At 35.7% G+C, this 20,858-nt stretch overlaps 3 protein-coding genes across 3 annotated transcripts; 1 reads left to right on the forward strand and 2 right to left on the reverse strand.

Moving 5' to 3' along the window:
• Nucleotides 1-76: 76 nt before the first annotated feature.
• LOC145765964 (DNA-directed RNA polymerases I, II, and III subunit RPABC5) lies at nucleotides 77-2,426 on the reverse strand. Its single transcript, XM_082577619.1, has 2 exons — nucleotides 2,311-2,426; nucleotides 77-1,678 (listed from the first exon to the last, which is right to left on the reverse strand). The coding sequence occupies exons 1-2, from the start codon at nucleotides 2,403-2,405 to the stop codon at nucleotides 1,570-1,572; spliced, it is 204 nt and encodes a 67-aa protein (XP_082433745.1). The 5' UTR covers nucleotides 2,406-2,426; the 3' UTR covers nucleotides 77-1,569.
• Nucleotides 2,427-2,494: 68 nt separating this feature from the next.
• On the reverse strand, nucleotides 2,495-5,320 carry LOC145766094 (dolichol kinase-like). Its single transcript, XM_082577752.1, has 2 exons — nucleotides 5,104-5,320; nucleotides 2,495-4,563 (listed from the first exon to the last, which is right to left on the reverse strand). The coding sequence occupies exons 1-2, from the start codon at nucleotides 5,318-5,320 to the stop codon at nucleotides 3,854-3,856; spliced, it is 927 nt and encodes a 308-aa protein (XP_082433878.1). The 3' UTR covers nucleotides 2,495-3,853.
• An 8,570-nt stretch (nucleotides 5,321-13,890) lies between these two features.
• Nucleotides 13,891-20,411, forward strand: LOC145766392 (ras-related protein Rap-2c-like). Its single transcript, XM_082578100.1, has 4 exons — nucleotides 13,891-14,120; nucleotides 15,860-16,088; nucleotides 16,304-16,551; nucleotides 18,297-20,411. The coding sequence occupies exons 1-3, from the start codon at nucleotides 13,999-14,001 to the stop codon at nucleotides 16,493-16,495; spliced, it is 543 nt and encodes a 180-aa protein (XP_082434226.1). The 5' UTR covers nucleotides 13,891-13,998; the 3' UTR covers nucleotides 16,496-16,551; nucleotides 18,297-20,411.
• Nucleotides 20,412-20,858: the final 447 nt, after the last annotated feature.

Consider the following 20,858-nt stretch of genomic DNA (forward strand, 5'->3'; position numbering starts at 1 on the left):
GTATCTTTCGTCGCTGTTTGATGAAAACCGCATTAGCTTATTGTCTTCCTATTATATTGACAACATGACGAGTAGAAACAGTAGTTGTACGTGTTGTATTGTAGAAAAAAAAAAACAGCTTCGGTGGTTTGGCAGATGCATGCAATAACTCTTTAACGCTATATCATACAACGTCCTGAGAGATTGTGTGAATTTTTATCCTCGGACCAAAAAAGTTTGTTTGGGAACTTAATCCAGGCAGTTTCGCATAGTTGTAGAGACTTTGAACCACAGACGCAAGCCCGGTCACCGAGCTTTGACAGAGTGAAGTTTCCGGGGAATTTATTCCTTCTATTAGGAGCCGCTGAATGGAGGGCAGTCCTTAGAATAGGTTGCTCAAGCGCACACCGCGAGAGTCGAACCAGCGCTGCTTGATCTTAAAGCTTCTTAGTTCACAAAAAGTCACGCGGTAACCAACTGAGCTATCGGGTATTGCGCAGGCACTCTTCCAGGACAATCCTGTTGCAGTGTTGCTGCAGCATGTGAAGAAATCCACAACTGCTGAAACATTTTCTTTTCTCGCAATAGTTGCAAGGTACATCTGATGAATACAAAAGTAAAAGAAGTTACATTACGTCAAAACAATGCACTCAATCGTACGGATTGAAATCTGTCACCGACATCGTATAAAAATATAACTTACGGTATGCCTTTATTACCTTGATGAGTGGGCTTCACGCCTATTCTAACACGGATTGAACACCATCGCAATTTAAGTTTGTCTCGAATGTTTTATTTGGATTAACTGCTTCGGTCTGTACTGAATTGTTCGAAAGTTTGTCTGTTATTCCAACGTATAAAATAACCGTTCTTGTATATCTTTTCTACTTTTTTCACTTGCTTTAAACACACTACATGTAATTTTGACATTTTAGTCTTTGCGCTGTTTGCTTTGAGAATGCGCATTATGATAGTGCGGGAAATGTCAACGAAGCAATAACTCGTACCATTCTACTGTTATCGGACGAACAACGTTGCAACTATTGCTAAGAAAATAATCCTGAAGGACGCCCAAACTTTTCAGCATTTTCCTCAAACCACCTGCGCAGTCGTTAAACTGCATACAACCATGCTATGAAAGTAGTCAATCGTCAAGCCGTGTTTAAGATACCGCAGTTAGCTTTATGACGAAAAAACGCAGCGGGAAGTCTCGAGCAGACAAGATGGCTGCACTGAAAACAAGGTTGTGGTGGTGCTTGTAAAAATTGATCCGTCAGGTGGCGCTGGATGGACAGCTCACGCTTATTCGATCAGCAAGTTACAGCAACCATTGACGGGTAGCTACGTGTGACAATAATACAGCAAGGCAACAAGCGATATTAAACAAATGCGGAAATCATTACAAAAACAATAATCACCATTAAAAAACAGCTGGAGATCAAACATGTCTTTTTGAATACGACTGTCCAGTTCAGTTATGACACATTATTGAATTTTGAGTGTTGTGGTAGTTGCTTGAAATAACTACTCTCAATCATCAAGCATAGTGTCGCAAAGAAAATTCATTGTGAAACAATTATGATCCGTGTTCTACTTCTCCAATGGGGCATAATTCAAAAGCTTTTCTATGAGATCGACGTGAGCCAACAGCATTCTTCTGCAGCAATATCGCTTGAGTCCCAAAGCATCAAGAGCATCTCTGAAAAATAGTGATTCGACGTTTAAATCCACTCGCAGGCAATATCAAAGTGGATTAATCAAACAGAGAGCATTGCACGTAAACCCGCGATTCTAAAGGTTCCACAAAAACGTGTTACCCACTTGTCATACTAAACTGGCATGCTCAATGTGAAGTAGACAGCGAAACTCTACAACAAAACTACACAAAAAATTTAGAAGACAATCGACAGCCTAATTAAAAATCTAACGTTGGCAGGCCCGGATTTAGGAGGGCAGAGGGTGCAGGTTCCCTGGGCTCTCCGACATGGAAAAAATGTGATTTTGTGTTAATATTTTTTTTACTTTCAGCATTTGATGTTTCTGCAAAATGCTGTGCAGTGCTGGATTAATGGTACTGTAGACGTAGAGGTGGTTTTTGCACAGGCCCCCCCCCCAGATCTAAAAGTGCCCCGGCCCTGAACGTTGGACGAGACAATTTAGACAATATCATAAAATTAACGGAGGTAAATATCTTCAAATTATAATGACCCGAGCAGCACATTGGCTGCGTCAGGAGACAATGTATGTTGTACAACGCACATCGGATATATTTTTGCTGCTTAGGGGTAGGTACGCAATTAAGGTTTAACATTGCTTTGCAATTCATCTTACCCTTCAGTGTACTCAGCTTGCAGCAAGCCCAAATAAGCATCCCACTTGTTCCCAACTACCTTACCACAAGTGAAGCAACGAATTGGAATAATCATATTTGCTATGAGTTTCAAACAATGTCTAAAATCATTTACAAGTTTAGTATTAGCAAAATTAAATATACTGTACTAAAGAATAAGTGTAGTCCTAACCAGGAATTTTTCTTGGCACAGCGCAGAACCAATTTTAAGAAGTGAGCAATTTGTCAAAAGCCACTTTAAAAATTAACGAAAAAATAATGATTGTGCTGTTGCTTCAATGCTATTGCATAGTGTACCCTAATTACATAGTGACAGTGCATACCTAGCGAGTTTACAAAAAAATCAAGTTTATGAAAAATCATTGACCTGATTCAAGCTTGGTTAAAATAAATTAATTACAAAGTGATTTTTTGTTGTTGGAAAACAATCGTGCTACAGTGCAGTCACGCAAAGCTTTTAAAAGTTTTTGATAATAAGTTATGCATTAGATACTGTATTATACTTAATTAATATGTTCTTCAGTTTTAAAACTTTGGCTAAGTGATAATAACACCAATTTCAACATGCAATTTACAGTAATAATTTAAAAATGCAAAAACATCTTCACTGGTGGTGTCAATCAAATAACAAAAGCCAAATTTGGAACTATTGTTTAAAGTTCATACGTATCTCAATCTCATCATTCCAAAATAACTTAAAGTGAACACAGTGATAACAAAAACAGAGAGAGATAACATTAACATCACGAGGTAACCTAGTATATAGTCACCAGAAGAACGCAAACTAATTTTATTACAGTGATAACACATTGACAACTTTTGCAAAGCATCTTACAAAGAAAGGAAGACAGTGTTTTGAACATGTTGGTCTTGAATATATACTAAAAAGGTGAAGCCTGTTTGAAAAAAAGATTATACTGTATCCACTATACAGGGTTGGAAGTAACTAGTTGTCACTATTCGATAGCGTTATTCGTTACTTTCTGAATATCGAATGCTTATACCCATTTCCTTTGAAATAATTATTGAATGCGTGTTATTCACTGCTTTTTTATGCAAGCAACGAAATCATTATTAGTTTTTCACTAATCGATATTTAGGAGAACTGCTGAATCATTTTTTGTTGTTCACTTACTTTGTCGTCAAAACGAATTTACGAGATTTAGTTTTCGGATTACTATCCGACCTAGTCCCGTTTCAGTTTTCAAACTTTAACAAATTAAGGAAAATTTTGCAGCAACACAGTTTAGAAAAACCCTGCCAGTGAGAGTAAGGGTATGGAAATGAGTAAGAATTAACCAATAAGTAATATTTTTATTATTTCTGTTCTTAATAAAGTTAAACTGCCAGTTTTGTTTCATCTGTGCTGTTAGTAATTATTTCCATTGAAATTTTCATTTTAATTATTTTAGTAATTGTTATTCATTGCTTTTTTGGGCACTATCAAATAGTGAAAATTTCACTGTGAAATAGTCATTGCTTTTTGATAAACAACTTCCAACCCTGACTGTATATTACTTTTTGTTAAATGATTAAGAAATACATAAATATGGGAAGAACAAGATTGTCTACTTCACTTGTAAATGCTTCAACAAATGCAACAACTATAATCGCAATAGCTATAGGAGTAAACAAAACTTCTACTGAAGACAAGTAACTTAGCACACACACAAATAAAAGTTGTGAAAATATCGAAGCAATCGTCCCTTCAAGAGTTTTATATGTCCCAGGTATTTTCAGCTTGCCGTATCTTGAACCTACTACAGAAGCAAAGGCATCACCAATTCCAACAGACAAAATACCACTAAAGCATTTGATCGGTATATCAGCTTCAGTATTTGCAAGCAAAGCTGGGTTTTGCAAGCAGCCCAACCAAACAGGCAAAGATAGGCCGAGAAGTAAGTATGCAGGAGTGAGGACAAGTATCCCAGTGTCTTGTTTACTGGTGAAAGAATTTAAGACATCATGCAGTTTTTCACCAAAAGGCTCTATTTTGAAAGCATAGATAATCTCAATGACTACAAATAGTCCAAACATAAACACTGACAATAATACCAAAAGTGAAATGTCATACAATAAACCAGGAATATATACTAATAATATGAAAATATGATACACTTTCCTTTCTACAGTGGATGCTTTTTGCTGCTTTTGACTAAATAAAGTAAACAACCAACACAAAAATATGACACACAACCAGTACAATAACAAAATTCCGCGTAAAGGGTAATTGTCTAATGAGAAATAAAGCAGATTTTGGATCTCGATAGTTAGTTGCTGCCCCATAATCAAACAAACCATCAATGAAAAAGCAAAAACAACAAAATAAAAGTGCATCACACGATTATGATGTGATAGAATAAATAAAAAATCAAAAGCAATTATTAGAACTAGTAGTAAAATTAATAACCCAAATAAAATTGTGACACGTGCTACAAAGTTTGAAATTTCAAAAATTTTAAGGGAGGATTCCGAACACAAGCAAGTAACCAGCTGACAAACTATAACACATTCACCAACAGAAAAACTATACGGACAACCGATCATGCAAGCAGAAATTAAAGCTGCAAACATAACCAGTTTTATTCCTATCCATAGCATATCATGAATTTGCCATTGTGGATAATAAAAATAGACAATTAAACAAAATGCAGCAGCATATCCATAGTTTAATTTTCTTTCTGTATTAAAAATTAGAAGAAAAATGAATGAAGCAATAAAAAGGCTTCCATTTACGTCAAGGCAAGATAACTTGTTTTCATAGCAAGTAAAACTTAACATAGCAGGAACAACAACACAGCCATAACACAATGTCAGTTTACTTCCCGGTCTTGACAGGCTTTGCCAGTTGGATGAAGACTCAAATTTAGTAGTTGATAATACAAGACAAACCAGGCAATTTAACAAGAGGGTGTAAAAGTGATGCACATGGATAGATTTCCAAGTCAAAATTGTTAACAAACTTGATAAAGTAATAAAAATACTTTCCATTATTTTGGGGATAGCACTTTGAGATGCCTATTGCCTAACAAATCAAATCATCAAGTTTTATAAATATACTAAGATACAAGAACAGTGTGAAGCAGAATCTGATTAATTGCATGGGTTAGGAAATTGCCCAAGCTGTTGGTGATCAAATAAATTATTATAAAATTATCACAACGTGCTGAGCTCATTGAAGAAATGACTGGTTATATATAGTTTTGAATTTAGAATCTTTATTCCATGATTTGTGTATATACCCACAGCTACCAAGCAGGGTAAAAGCAGTGGCATATTCTCCATGCATGTAAGGCATGCACTGCATGCCTTACAATTCTGATGAAATCAGAAATCTTTCAGGAACAACGAATTTATATATGCATAGAAATTGAAAATGTTAATAGCAGAACCTCCTCGCTATTTTAATTTCAATATTCGAAACAACTATTAGTTTTCAAAATTTGGCAACTTTGCTGACCCTGGCAACCCTGCATGCTGAGGAGAGCTCAGCATGCGCTGATAAAACAATTTGCCTATTCGCCGCTCTTTTACTACAGTGTGGCGTAAACGGAAAGGCCCGTTTCGGTGAGTCCGATCTCTTAACAGGGGATTTTTTCAATTTTTTTTTAAATTGTTGGGTACCATAACCTAATTATCATTGCCGTTTTAGGGTTAGGGGTTAGAGCAGTGGTTCCCAACCGGGGTGCCGCGGCACCCTGGGGTGCCAATTGCAATGCTCAAGGGTGCCGCGAGATATTGCAATACTACGGCCCATTCTTTATTTTAACTTTAACCCGTTAAGTGTGGAATTTATTTATTTCTAACCGAGTTTCAGTGCGTATTAAGTTTCGCATCTCGCACTTATTCCCGGCTCCTTTATGTAGAGTCGCTTAGTGGGGAAGTCGCTGGCGGTAAGTTGATAATCTGCGGTAGCCTAATGTTTTCTCGTCCAGGAAAAACAGCAAGAAAAAGATTTTGACTCGTTGCTGTTCTTTCCATAAAAACGTTTGAAACGCATCATTATTGCCAGGTTTCATGATTTTATTTTGCGAAGAAATCGAGAAATCGATTTTTACTGGACTCTCATATTGTTTTGAATCTTAAAGAAGAAGAAGAATTAATTGACATTCGTAACGATGGAAATTTTAAGCTTATGTACAAGCAGATGCCTCTCGACGAGTTCTGCATAAAAATTCAAAATGAATATCCTTGCGTTGGAAAGAAAGCTATTGTGCTTTTGCTGCAGTTTTTACATCATAGCCTACCTATGAGAAAGTGGATTTTCTGTATTAATGGACATAAAAACTAAAAAACGAGAACGACTGCTTATAGTCGAGGAAGAAATGCGGATGGCTTTATCGAATGTGCCCCCACATATTAAGGGACTTTGTGCAGGAAGTCAAGCCCAAATTTCACACTGACTTTTGAATAAATACATTTATTTATGCGCGCTATACTGTACAACTCATTCTGTTTATTTCATACAGTTATTTGAAATAAAGAAACCTCATAAAATTGATCCAGTTTTACCAGGGTGCCGCAAACTATTTATCTCTTTGATAGGGTGCCGCAAGGTCAAAAAGGTTGGGAGCCACTGGGTTAGAGGTTAGGAACTCACCGAATAGTAGCAGACCCTGGCGTAAATGGGACCAAGGCATGCTGATTTATAATTGCATGATGCAAAACAAAAATCACCATACTGTATGGGAATATTCCTATTATGAAAGTTGTAAGTTATTACCTACACTACTAATGTGTTTGTTCTTTTAGACAATGAATTTTATTTTTTAGACTATTCCAGTATTAGGTCATAATTAAAAAACAGATAAAGGTGGCATTAACTAAGTAGATATGGTTAACTTCCAGCTCATCTCATTTACTGATAAACTAATATTCAAGTGTTAAGAGGCAATCTGTGATTCTATGAACTAGGGTGGGCTGAAAAAACTTTTTTTTTGAAAATTACGAATGGGGGTCCTAATGCCTGGCAAATGATCCAAAAACATCCCAAAAATTTTTTGGGGGAGTTGGGGCAAAAACCAGCCTCCAACTCCCCCATCAAGGTTATGTGGGAGTCAACTTTCATGAAAATGCTGTAACTCGAGAACCGCTTGTGGTAGAAAGCTGTTCTTACACTCAAATGATGCAGAATAGTCATAATTCTATCTGTCCTAAAACAACTTTTCTTTGTAAGTAATATATTTATTGAGATATTTAGAAAAAACTGGTATTTCATGTTCTTATGTACATTCGCATGTGCTTATCACATCAGCCTTTCTAGATTTGCGCTATTAAAACTGCTGACATGCAAACTTCAGCAGTCAGCACTTGTCACCAAAGCATCTCTTTTGATGAATTGTGTGCAATAGACAATTACTGTAGACATAGAATTAGACCAATGAACGTCTTAAGAGCGTTCATTAAAGACGAATGCAAAACGATATACTAGCAAAATATAAATATAAAATCGTCTCCACTCCTGCACACATGAAAGATCATTCAGTTGCAAAGTTATCATAGCAGTGTACACTGTACACTGTACAGTATAATGTTCTGCACTCTGCAGTGTATAACTGAAATGTTGTAGCCTACCTGTATTCTAACTGGCTTGACAAAACGTTACGTTGGCGTCACATGGGGGAGGGTGGGGGTCAAAAATTCGGAAAAACAGCGTTATGTAATATTTGAACCTTCCCTAAGACGTTTCACAATCAAACCACTACTGGCATCTTGTTTTGAGTAATATAAAGTTGCAGTGAAAAACAAAAAAAACAGTGAAATAATGCAGGATGCAGCCCACAGAAAAGTGACACTGCAGTTATTACTTTGGCTAATCTGTGGCAAAATGAGACTTATTGTCAAATTTTTTCATCATCTTTCTGGCTATCCGCGGTGAGCTGCAGGCAAGTGCTGATGCTGAAATCTCAGCAGAAAGTTATGAAGGAGGATATTGGCCAGAAAATGAACCAGATGAAGACGTATCTTCTGAAACCTTTCGCCGTTTTAGAGTCCCAAAAATTAATGTAAAGACCAAAGTTTATTACAAACTTGTGGACATGAACATGGGCGATGTTACTGAACCACCAGCAATTAGGAAGAAGTCCTCTGCTGAAGTAAATGACATTCGTACCAACCCTCACAAGCTGCTACATCTATACCACAATCAAGCAGTTGAGCGCCACACTAAGCTTGTCAGTGAAGCAGCAACAGCAGTTGTAACATTTGAGTGACGTGATGGGCGTATACAGCAAAAAATTAGATCCAGAAAAATAATGAAAAAATTTGACAATAAGGACCCCCCATTCGTAATTTTCAAAAAAAAAGTTTTTTCAGCCCACCCTACTATGAACAATTATTATTATTTATTTGCACCAGACACAAAGTCCATAGAATTCAAATTTTTAACAATCATCACACAATATATTGATAATGATATGATAATGATTCTCTAAACATTCCATACTTCTCAAAAACGCTTACTCAACATTCAATAGAATTCACAGGTGCAAAAACATGGAACGAATTTCCTTCTTCAATTAGAAAGACTGATACAAAGCCACTTTTTATTCACAAACTAAAACAACATTTAAGCAAAACGGACACGCAATAGAAAGACAACGTAGAAAGGCTTTCTTGCATTCTTGTGAAGATTTTTAGTAGAAATCTGAAATTATTTACAAAAGATTAGGCTTACCTAACAATACTATCGATTGCTTGTGCTGTACTTTTATGTTTGTAGATATTAACAGCAAACGCAATACTCCATAATTAACACGACACGTCGCAAAAGGGGATGAGAGCTTCATCAACACCATCAGGACATCATCATCTACCAGCTCATCCATTCCTTCACCCACCAGGACAAGAAACAATAACTTAAACTGGATAATTGGATATCAAACCTCAATCGTCTTACGCTACTGTGTGATGTGCAGGCTAACCATAGAAAGAGCTCAACACCTGCTCTCTTGGGCCACATTGAAACGGGCTTTTGCCTGAGGATGGGTTTCTTTTATGTCCGGTTTTCTTTCTCCATCCTATTATTATTATGACTGCTCATCCACAATTCCACATCAATATTGGAACTGGCAAATTTAATCCACAACACTTTTCATTAGGCTGTCATTCATTACTACATGTGTGCTTCTCTCTGTTTTTGTTTTATTTTTTGCTATTTGTTTTTTTTGGGTTTTGTGGCCGTGCTAACTACTGATATATAGCCTACTACATAATTTTTCATTCAGGCACGTTTTAAACCTTTCAAGGTTTTGCCACCTTTTCCCGTTCGTTAACGTGCTGGTAGGTTTATATCGATTTTTGTAGTTAGTATCTTTTTCGTCCCGGACGCGTTAATGACGAAAAATAAAATGATTGATATTATTATTCAGCTGTTGAGTAATTTTCAAACCTCATTTTTTGCAAAACAGCTCAACAATTATCAGCTTTGAAGTAAGACTCAGATTGCTAGAAAAGCTATAAAACCTAAGGCAAATTTGCAAAATTTTTCTGGGGGGGCACCGGGGCATACCCCAAGAATGACCCTCCCCCCATAGCTTGCCTAGGAAGATCAACCAGGAAACCCCACTGAATAAGACTAACCAAATCAGACACATGACATTTTCATACTTACTGAATAATGAGTGGGTACATATACAATCTAAGTCTACTGGTATCAGCTGTGGCAAATTCTACCCTTTCCTAGGCCTGTGCTAGGCTGGCATGTATATAATGCTTTTGTCATTACCCCTCAGTCCCTCACTCCCAGAAATACAAACATAAGTTTGTCATCTAGGCTACTGTAGTCTGGTGAAACTGAATATTTCGCTTCTAGGTTTGGTGGCTGTGCAATTTTAAGATAGTGGTAATACTGTTTTATCGATGTATATTTTAAACTTTTGGGTTTTGCCATCTTTCCCTTTTGTTGGTGTCAATTCGTATGTTTACTTTGCCGTTTTGTACCTGTTTGCGCCAGCAGCAAAAAATAAATTGAATTGAATGAATTGAAACTTTGAGAGGCGATCAAATTCAGAACCAACTGCAGACAAGCACACTTTTGTCAATAAAGTTGCCAGTTAAACAGTTTCCAAATTTGACAAATATGGCAGTTTGAATGTTTGGCAGATTTTTTCCACGTTTGTCAATATTTTATTGAATCTTTCAGAAATTTTTCGTAAATTCGACCAAAATATCTCATTTTGAAGAAATTTGTGAGCAGAGTAAAATTAGAAGTAATTTTGAAATGCTGCACAACAAATTTGTATTAATTTGGATATTGTGTGGCCATTAAATTTTTGTTTGGCAACTTTGTTGACAGCGTTCACGAAAGTTGCCAGTTCTGCGGTTTTCCTCAAAATTGGCATAGCTTTGCTTCAGTCGGGAGAAAATATGAGGAGTTGATGGTTGTGGGCTGGTTTTGTTTGAATTTGAATCTACTCTTACATAATAAATATTAGATAAACTTTGAAAATTTTTGTTTTGATGAACTTACTTTGCACAAATTTTCAATCTGTTCATCAAATTATAAGTTGACTGGCAGCCTAACTATATTTTTAGTAATTAGCAGTAATGCCAGATACTTTTTATATTCTTTGTACTAAAATTCGTCTTATCAAAACTACTTTAGTTCTGTAGCTTTAAACTAGTGTTTTATACAAATTGTTACAATTATAATCCTTATCTTTAATTTGCTTTTAAATACATTTTTTCGCATTTTTATCACTTTGGCAACCTTTTTGATGAAATAATCATCATCAGTCGTTATCTCCGCCTGCGGCAGATTGCGCATCAACGTGGCTTATTTGCTTCCAAGAGTGGCGATTTTGAGCCAACTCGCCCAGTGTCGTCAAGTGGAGTCCGGTCCATGATTGAATGTTATCTTGCCATCGTTTTGGTTGTCTGCTGAAATAATACTTGCATTTAAATTGTCAGAAAAATATTTTACTTGTAACTTTTGTAAAGCCTTTAGAAATTGAAACGAGAATTGATTGAAGAACAAAGTTTATTTGAACAGAAGTAGTATGACAGTATTTTGTTATATTTAATTGTATCTATCTTTATTTACTTTTTTCTGCATCTGCACGGTCGCACTCAGCTGGTTTCCTGCAATATTTACCTTTCTGAGTCTTTTATGACATCACAACTAAGTTTTTGAATAGAAGACTCTCAAAGTAAATACTTCGGGAAACAATCAATCAATCATTTTTAATTATTTATTAATCAATTATTTATTTTTCGTCATAAACTTGTCACTTTTTTTTATTTCTTTTGCTTGTAATCGTCCTATGATGCCATTGCAAGTATTAATTGTACGCCTATTTTACAATCGTCGAAATAAAAGTTTTCTTTTTTGGGTTTTTTTTCTAGGTTTGGTGGCTGTGGATCTTTAAGATATTGTTTTCAAAACGCTTTTTATCGCATATTTTAAAATTTTTGGTTTTGTCATGTTTCCCTTTGGTTGGTGTTAAATTCGTGTGTTTACTTTATCGTTCTTTACATGTTCACGCCAGCAAGGAAAAATAAAATTGAATTGAACATTCCACCACAATGATTAACCCTGGCAACATCGTTTCTTCAAAAACGCAGTGATGCGAAACCGTTATGACGGTGACGCCCTTACGTCACGTCTCTATTGTTAGGATTTGGGAAACAAGACTTTAGTCTTTGTCACACTCCAAGGGCTCTTACTTAGCTTTTCAAAGCTTTTTCAATTTGTACTTAGATTAGTCATTGAGCATCTTAACATTTTTTAATGAATAGGACCATTGAAAGGCATATCTCTAATGCAACCAATTTTGATGATTGAATAAAAATTTGTTTTTAGCTATACCCAGTGTTTTAATTTCTTGATAACCAAAGAAGTTAGGCATGTTCAAGTCAAGCTTGTAATGAGAAATCTCTGTACTTTTAATGAACTAACTTACCTAACGCAGTCTCTGGTCATAATTGTTTTACGTTGAACATTTTTAAGCTACTGTAGCTTTACATCAATCATCAGTTGCCTTTCCACATTTCCACCTTCAGGCTTTACCTGTTTTTTGATAATCATCACAGCAAAAACAATACAGAGCAAAAGTATTTAAAAAGGTAGAAGCAACTAAGTTGTAACACTTTCTGTGCATTGAGAGAGTTGAATTAATGGAAACATGCTTGACTGCCTCTCTATGAGATTGTCAGTCAGCTGTGCTCCAACTAAGTTACTGGTACCTGATTTATAAAGTTCTAAAAACAGTGTTTGTTTGATTGAATTTTTATCCTTGGACTGGGAAAGCTTCTTTGAGAGCTTAATCCCGGCATTTTCGCATACTTGTAGAGGCTTTGAATCACTGACGCAAGTCTAGTCACCAAGATTGATAGAGTGAAGTTACCGATTGTTAAAGTGCTGTTGCCGGGGAATTATTCCATTCATTAGATACCAGCAGTCCTTAGAATGCGTTGCTTAAGCACACATCCCGAAAGTCGAACCAGCCCTGCTTGCCCTTGAAGCGTTTTCGTTCTTGAAGTTATGCGTCTTTACTTTACGAAGTTACACTTATTTAAAGAAGCAAAAAGTGAACAAACTAGGGAAAACCGGGGTAAAATGTGTCCCATTTTAATTCGGTTTGTTCTATTCTACATCCACATTTTGTATTCACTCTGTTCCAGGCATTAGCCTTTAACTTTGAAAATAATTTTTATCTTTGAAATTAACCTTTAGCCTATTAAAGATGTCATAGTGTAATGAAAATGTATAATGGTAAGATGTGTTTATAAAAACATGTTTTATTGTGTGATAACTTTATTTAACAGAATATTTGTGTCAATGAAGACCTTACATGTCCTTAAATACCGGTAGCTTGTAGCTTTGGCCTTGATTTTAAAAATGTCTTCACCTGTTTCTGAGATTATCACTTTTTTAGCATCCCTATTCCCTATATTCACTTTTATTGTTTTGTATGTTAAACCTATAAAAGCTTGTGCTACATGGAATTTATTATTAGTTTTTCATTTTTAACATTGCTTCAGCTTGTAAGTATTGTGAACCTATAAAATGAGATTTCATATGGAATATATTCGGAAAAAACATATGAAACAAAGTTTTGCTAAATTTGTAAATATTATTTAGGTCATGCATAAAATATTAAAGTACATAGGCAGGCAAGGCACAACACAACAGGGTTGTGCATTATTAAGATATATTTACATACTTATTTATACATAGTCTATCGAATGTTTTCAACTGTTGTAATTGTATTGTTGTGCCTTGCCTGTCTTTGGTACAAAAGCAAACTCTCTCTCGAAACTATGAAGTGCAAATGTTTCTAAAACCTAATGTGCTAGAAAAATGTCGCTTGGAAATTTGAAATTAGTGCAAAAACTTTGTCAAGACAAGTTGACTTGTTTGTCTCATTAAAAAAATGATAAAGTATTATATTGTTTACCAATGTAACTAGTCATATCTCTGACAATACATCAATTCCTAATAATCAGCAATATAATTTGATGTTTTTTTTTTGAGCAACTGAATTTTGTATGTAGTTCTTTTGTTTGTAAGTAGACACAGTACATCTGTTTCCATATATTTCTGATTTGTAGATATTTTGCTAAAAAGCTTTAATCAACTTTAAAAATATATTAGTGTTATGTTCTGTTAAAAAGCACACTGCAAGTTGTGAAAAGTTGTGTTTTGTTTATACTAAACTTGAAACACGATGAAGGAATTCAAAGTAGTTGTTCTTGGCTCTGGTGGGGTTGGAAAAAGTGCTTTAACAGTTCAGTTCGTCACTGGCACATTTGCAGAAAAATATGATCCAACTATAGAAGATTTTTATCGGTAAGTTTCTGATTGCTTGTGGGAATATTTTCCTTGGATCAAGAAAGCTTAATTTGATAACTTAATCCTGGCAATTTCACATGATATATATAATACTTGTAACATAGGCGCCAACTTTTCAAAAAACCTTGGGGGGGGCGAGAAAGGTGATGACGTCATAACCGTAACGCTATTTTACTTAATTAAAATAGTCTTTGATTAAGCTTAATAGTGTCTTGTTTATATTGACAAATAGGTCGCAAACCGAATTTATTAGAACCGCTGCTTGAAAGGATTAGTTTTACGCATGCAGTACACCTAGTTTTACAAATTTTGATATTATTAGCTCATAATTGGAACAGTTGGAAAACAAGACAATTCGTTTCCTTTTCGTGCGAGTGAATAACAACGATCAAGACAGTGAAGTTATCGAAATAAAACGAAAAAAATCATGATCTCAAGCAGAGTGAAAAGTTTTGTTAACCTCGTTTCGCTAATTACTGACTTTCAAAGCTTTGACAACGGCGAAGTGTTTTCTCTTCTGTTTTTTATCGATAGTTTTTGTAGTCTTTTATTGAATACAGTAGGCTATATACGTGAGTAAAGTTTGAGATGTTCGCAAGTAATTTTCACCTCAACAAGGCAAGTTCAACTAACACGGGACATGCTGTTGTCTCCAGCTCGGCAGTTTTCAAAATGAACGCACTAAAAATCATTGTCGACGTAGATTACGGAGTGTGAAATCGCGTCGGCCTAAGTAAAAGTTTTGAATACGTTTATTTGCAGTGATTCAAACTTAATTTTCAAATTCAATGATTTCTTGTCAATTCTAAACTTTATGCACTTGTTGAGCAATATGCAAAGCTCACGAGACAAAACAGAAAGAGCTGTTTTAAGAGATCATTTTTTTATTTTTGCGTGTAGGATATAATCGTTCTTATTATTATGCAATATTCCATGATTGTTAAAGTCGATGTCAAACCTTAGCGGCTGCATAAAACAATGATGTCAGGTTAGCTAGGTGATAATAGCGGTGAGAGACGTTGTTAATGCAGGCAATATCTGCGACCAAGATCATTAAACACCTTTTCTTTTATCGGTTTTTGATTTAATTCTCACACATTGCAAAGAAAACAATGCGTTCTGTTGAATCATAATTGTCTCACAGCGGGAAGACCTCGGGAAGACCTAGTTGGGGGTTAGTGGTTGGGGTACGTGTTAGGGGTTAGAGTTTGGGCTTAGGGTCTTATTTCAACGTTTAGCGATGTTAAAACGATGTAAAAAACGGCAATGATAATTAGTCTACGGTACCCGATAATTTTAAAAAAAAAATCAAAAAATTGCCCAATAGGGAACTCGTCGAAAAGGGCTCTCGCCGAATCGGACTAGCCGAATTGGACTAGCCGAATTGGACTCGCCGAATCGGACTCGCCGAATAGTAGCGGACCCGATATTTTAGTGTATATCGGTTATGAGCCAGTAAAGTCTGCTGTATTTGGTTTGGACTTGATACAAATACTCGATTTCAAAGTATAAAGCTTGATATGACGAAGAATGCATGTTGTAACATGGGCACAACTGTGGTTAGGCCTATAATGTGATACCGTAAGCATTACCAACTTACTCAAAAAACCATATAGTTTGTTAATACTTCTTGAACTTGCCTGTATTTGCTCATAAATCATTTGGCTTGAACTAATTGAAATTTGAAAGGCAAATAAACATTCTCAACTATATATATATAATTTTGCAATTTTCAGAAAGGAAATTGAAGTTGACCAGACGCCATCGATATTGGAAATTTTGGACACTGCTGGCACAGAGCAATTCGCATCAATGAGAGATTTGTACATAAAAAATGGCCAAGGATTTATTTTGGTTTATTCACTTGTGAATGCACAGTCTTTTCATGATATTAAACCCATGCGTGAGCAAATATGCAGATTAAAAGGAACTGACAAAGTTCCTATTGTTTTAGTTGGGAACAAGGTGAGCCTAATGAATGATTTTATTAATTTGCATAATATATGCTGTATTGTTTCTTATTGAACTTATAAACTTATTGAGATATTTTTATTATTTGCTTTGCCACAGGTACCTTTATTCAAGCAATATTGTCACTCCATGTAGAGAGTACTTTTTCTTAGTACATTCTTGTTGCTGGTTCCGCTCATTGTCTTTCAAGGCTCATTTCTTTTGTGTAGGTTGACCTGGAACCAGAAAGAGAGGTTCGTACTGTGGACGGGGCAACATTGGCTAATTCATGGGGTTGTCCATTCTTGGAAACGTCTGCCAAAAGCAAACGCAACGTAGACGAGCTTTTTGCTGAAATCGTTCGAGAAACAAACTTTATGTCACAGCCCCGTTCAGGTGGTGGATGCTGTGCTATCTTATAGCTAAGCGGTCCCCTGGCGTGAACCAGGGATTTGTTAAGAAGGACTCCGTGCCGCAGGTATGACTTAACGTAAAGTTTATCATCTACTTTCAAACTGCACTCCGTCGTAAGACTTTCAGTTGTTTCCACACCACAGCTGTGGATCGATGAATTGATGGATCATTCCAGCACTTCGCGCTAACCTGCTGAACTTCATGAATGGCCACTCACCTGTAAATTTCACATGGAAATTAACTACTTAATATCCTCTTGCATGGGGAATAAAAGTCATCTTGTCCTAATTAATATTGCAGTATTACACTTAAGGGTCAATGTATTGACACTTGCACCACATTTGTAGTTTAGTATTAGTGAACTTACGCGTCGGAAGCACCGTATTTCCGCTTTGTGACGGTTTTCATGTAGATGCTACTCGAAATATCTGTTTTCAGGGATATCTTTTGGAACCTATAATGTTGGTGTAACATAACTGTGTGAAGGGAATAGTAGGTTCATCTTAGCAAGGCCGATTCAACCGAATAAAAAAATTGAGTCGAATCTATTTTCGCTTGCCACATACGTCATATCGTTTGCAACTGATGGCGCAACATTTGTTGGTCACCACTATTTTCGTGAAAACATGTCAAATAAACAGTTTTTGTTTTGTCTGTCTATGGTTCGACAAAGCGAACTCTCTACCAAAGCTTTAACATGTCAAACTTGGATCAAATGATTCTATTTTGCTTTAGTTTCTGAAATTTTGAGAAATAAATTTCTGCTTTGTATCTATCTACTGTCATATTCGTTAATCGTTTGTCATATGACGGAATTTTTCAACCTAACTTAACGTTTTATTGTCAAAAAAACGATGTGTTTTTTGGTCAAAATAAGGTGCTTGGGCGACCGCGTCTTCGGCTGTTGTTACTTTTGCGTTTGTTGTCACAACTATATTCAACCACAATCCCGCTTATCTGATGTCAGAGAAACAGTATTTTAGGTTAACCTTTTAAAGCACGTTGTCTCGTTTCCGTTTACTATGTGAGTGTTTTCTAGTGCTTGGAAAAACACCATCATATGCACGTTCTTATTGCTATCTAAAATAAAATTATACGTAATGCCGATTTAAGTCAAGCTTAACCCATTTTACGTACTATGTTAATCAATACATCGTATGAAATCCTCCATAAACATAACAAAGTTGATTAGTTTTTATGATAAACGCTATGCTACTTTCTATAAACTATGTATAAGACTTAGACAATTTCAATTGTTATTGGGATTAGCTTTGATGCAGTAACATTAGATTCATGTACTCAGCGCTGAAAAGATACAGTCACTTCTTGTAGCATTGCCAGTTAATTGAAACCTTCAACTTGGTGTGGCAATCAACCTGTGCTGATAATTATTGCCAAGATTGTGTAAAGTAGTAATTTTTCTTCGTTATCAAAGAATAAGATCTCGTCCGGTGGTATTCACTGGTCATATGTCCAGACCCCCAGGGCACTTTAGTTCATAGTTTGTCGGTGTATAGCGTAAATTGGTTAATTATGGTTAATTAGTAAACCGCTAAAGTCCCAGCTTGGAGCTACGACAGGATGTTAACTTTTCGTTGTTCACCATCAAACATTAATTATACGTATGTTGCCAGTGTGAACAAACCTATTTGGCTCGATTAGAACCTGTTGACATTGAAACAACGTTCGGTTTCTACAAAACTATTCTATTTTTTGTTTTATTCAACCTATTTTTTCATGGAATCACACCTTGATACCACGCAATCCTGGAAACAAAATTATACAGTTCTAATCAATTCTTTTTTACAGATTTGAAGACTTCAACACATCTTGTACAAGTAGTCCACTACGTGTATGTATGCGTATAACAAACGAGAAGTACACTAATCTTTTTGTAGAATGAAAAAAAAGAAAATTCTCCCTGAGGTAGCAAGACAAGAGTAACAACTGTCATCGCAATATTCTGAATTAAAAATTAGTATTTTAAAGTAGTAACTTTTGAATTGACTTTGAAAAGAGTATTTCATTTTTCACTGACTGCCTTTTTTATAAGTTTGTGTCAGCTTCAAGTTCAGCTGCTGTTGATCAACCTGGTATGTTGCAATGGACATCCCAAGTAGCAAACCTTGCCTTTTTACATTGATTCAACGTCTGTAGACTTTGAATCAATATTAAAAAGGGCAGGTTTTGCTGGCTGAAATGCGAGTGCTTGCACCGATTAGATGATATGTGGCAGCATTAATGATAAATAACTGAGGGAAGACCACAGTTGTAGGTTTTTCGCTCTAGCGAAGTATCTTCATTTGTGAACTTCGCTGGTCAATTGGGTTCACTTAATGTAACGTTTGTTATATGTGATTTTGTGTCAGGTGATTGCAAAACTGTATAGGCCTATGGACTAAATCAATGAGATTTGCTGTCAGTTAATCGAAAAATTAATTTTAGGAAAAAAATTCCATTCAAGTTGCATTTTATCAAATATTTAAAAGGATTTAAGTCATCAAATGCAATTATGGTTTTGCTGTTGACTGTATAAAATTATTGAAAATCATAAATTTAGTAACACAACAGCTATTTAGCACATTATCGACAGTGAGCAGGAAAGGCAATCGAGCATGGACTCCTGCTTCGGTTGGCAGCAAACTGATTTGACAATTTGCTGTTTAGTTTTTTTAAGCCTTTCGCTTTGAGGTGAAGGTATTTTTCGTTGTGACTGCGCAACAGACGTATTTTCGAAGTAGCAAAATTTATCTTTTTTACGTTGATTCAACGTCCATAGACGTTAAATTAATGTTAAAAAATAGATTTTCTAAATGTATTAGGCTACACTGCTAAGTAGCTGACGTTTTTGTTTTGTTTTTTCGTTTGTAACCCGAAACACAAACACTTCCTCTCGTATTGCCATAGGTAAGGCAGTGGTTCAGTCGCCAAATATAGACGTCACACTTTACAAACATGGCGCTGCTATGTTTCAAATTTTTAAACTGTATTGTTACGAAATTATACAAATTCATAATGAGCTGTGTAACCGGTAGTAGCCTACAGACGTTTGAAGTGTTCAGCACTGTTAAGATAAGTTAATGCATTCTATGAGAATATATTTTAACTTAAGTAAAAATGCAGAGCACAAAAGACAGAAACCAAGCTATGTTAGCAAACGTTAAGAAAACTAAACTGTTTTCATCATTAGTGTTACAAATCCAGTCATTATTTGATTTATAGCACTGATGATGAAAGCAATTTATTCATCGAAACGTGTAATGACATACTTCACTTTGCTTCCATGCTTCCACATATGGCGTCGTTTAATGAACGGTTTTGTACTGTCATCAGAAATCATTTTACTGTTTATTGCATCTGTTTTTTTACCTGGCGAACTTAAAGTATCTCCACATTTTAAGTAAGTTTTTCAAGCAAGTCGTTTCTTTCTTGGTGATCAGTTGAACTAAGCCAAGCAGCAAAATCGGTCATTTTACATTGTTTCAACGTCTGCAGACGTTGAATCAATGTAAAAAGGACGGATTTTTCTGTATCATGGAAATAGTCAATCCTATCTTATTGTGCTTCTGGCTCCCGTTTGACTTCTGCAGTTGCTTAATAAGAAGATTTTCGTTACCTTTCGATTATAATCGTGTTTGGCACTCGTTTTTAAGACAAGTAATTTCTAGCTAATTTTTTTTTATTTCAGGAGTGTAGAAACCATCATGTTTTAAAATTTGTTGGGAAAACGTTGCTTATTGTATAATCTACCGTTGACTTTTTGATTATTTTGTTTTCTGTTTACTATTAACTTTTTTGAATGTACCAATTATTTATATCATTGTTTTTGTTGCTTAGTAGCTGTCTGCAATGTGCATTGTTAGTACAACCGCAGCCTTATCAAGCTCTTGTGCTGTATCATTTTAATACCAAAATCAAGACAACGAGGAATTGTGCGTTTGACTTTTATAACAATGAAAACAAAGTCAGTTTTTTTTCTGCAATGGTTTTTGATCTATTAACACCATTCTACCTGGCAACGCTGTTAAATACCGGAATGGCCCGTTTCGGTGAGTCCGATTCGGTGAGTCTGATTCGGTGAGTCCGATTCGGTGAGTCCGATCCCTTAACAGGGGATTTTTTCAATTTTTTTTTTAAATTATCGGGTACCGTAGCCTAATTATCTTTGCCGTTTTAGGGTTAGGGGTTTGGGGTTAGGGTTAGAGGTTAGGAACTCACCGAATCAGACTCACCGAATCGGACTCACCGAATAGTAGCAGACCCGTTAAATACAGTATAGAAAACTGACACATTCATCGCTAACTGTAGCCCACATACAAACAAGGTTCCATCATTAAAACAACCTTGCTAAATAACTTGATGCATTGTACT

Source organism: Aplidium turbinatum, chromosome 3 (genome assembly GCF_918807975.1).
Source record: "Aplidium turbinatum chromosome 3, kaAplTurb1.1, whole genome shotgun sequence".
Taxonomy (NCBI): domain Eukaryota; kingdom Metazoa; phylum Chordata; class Ascidiacea; order Aplousobranchia; family Polyclinidae; genus Aplidium; species Aplidium turbinatum.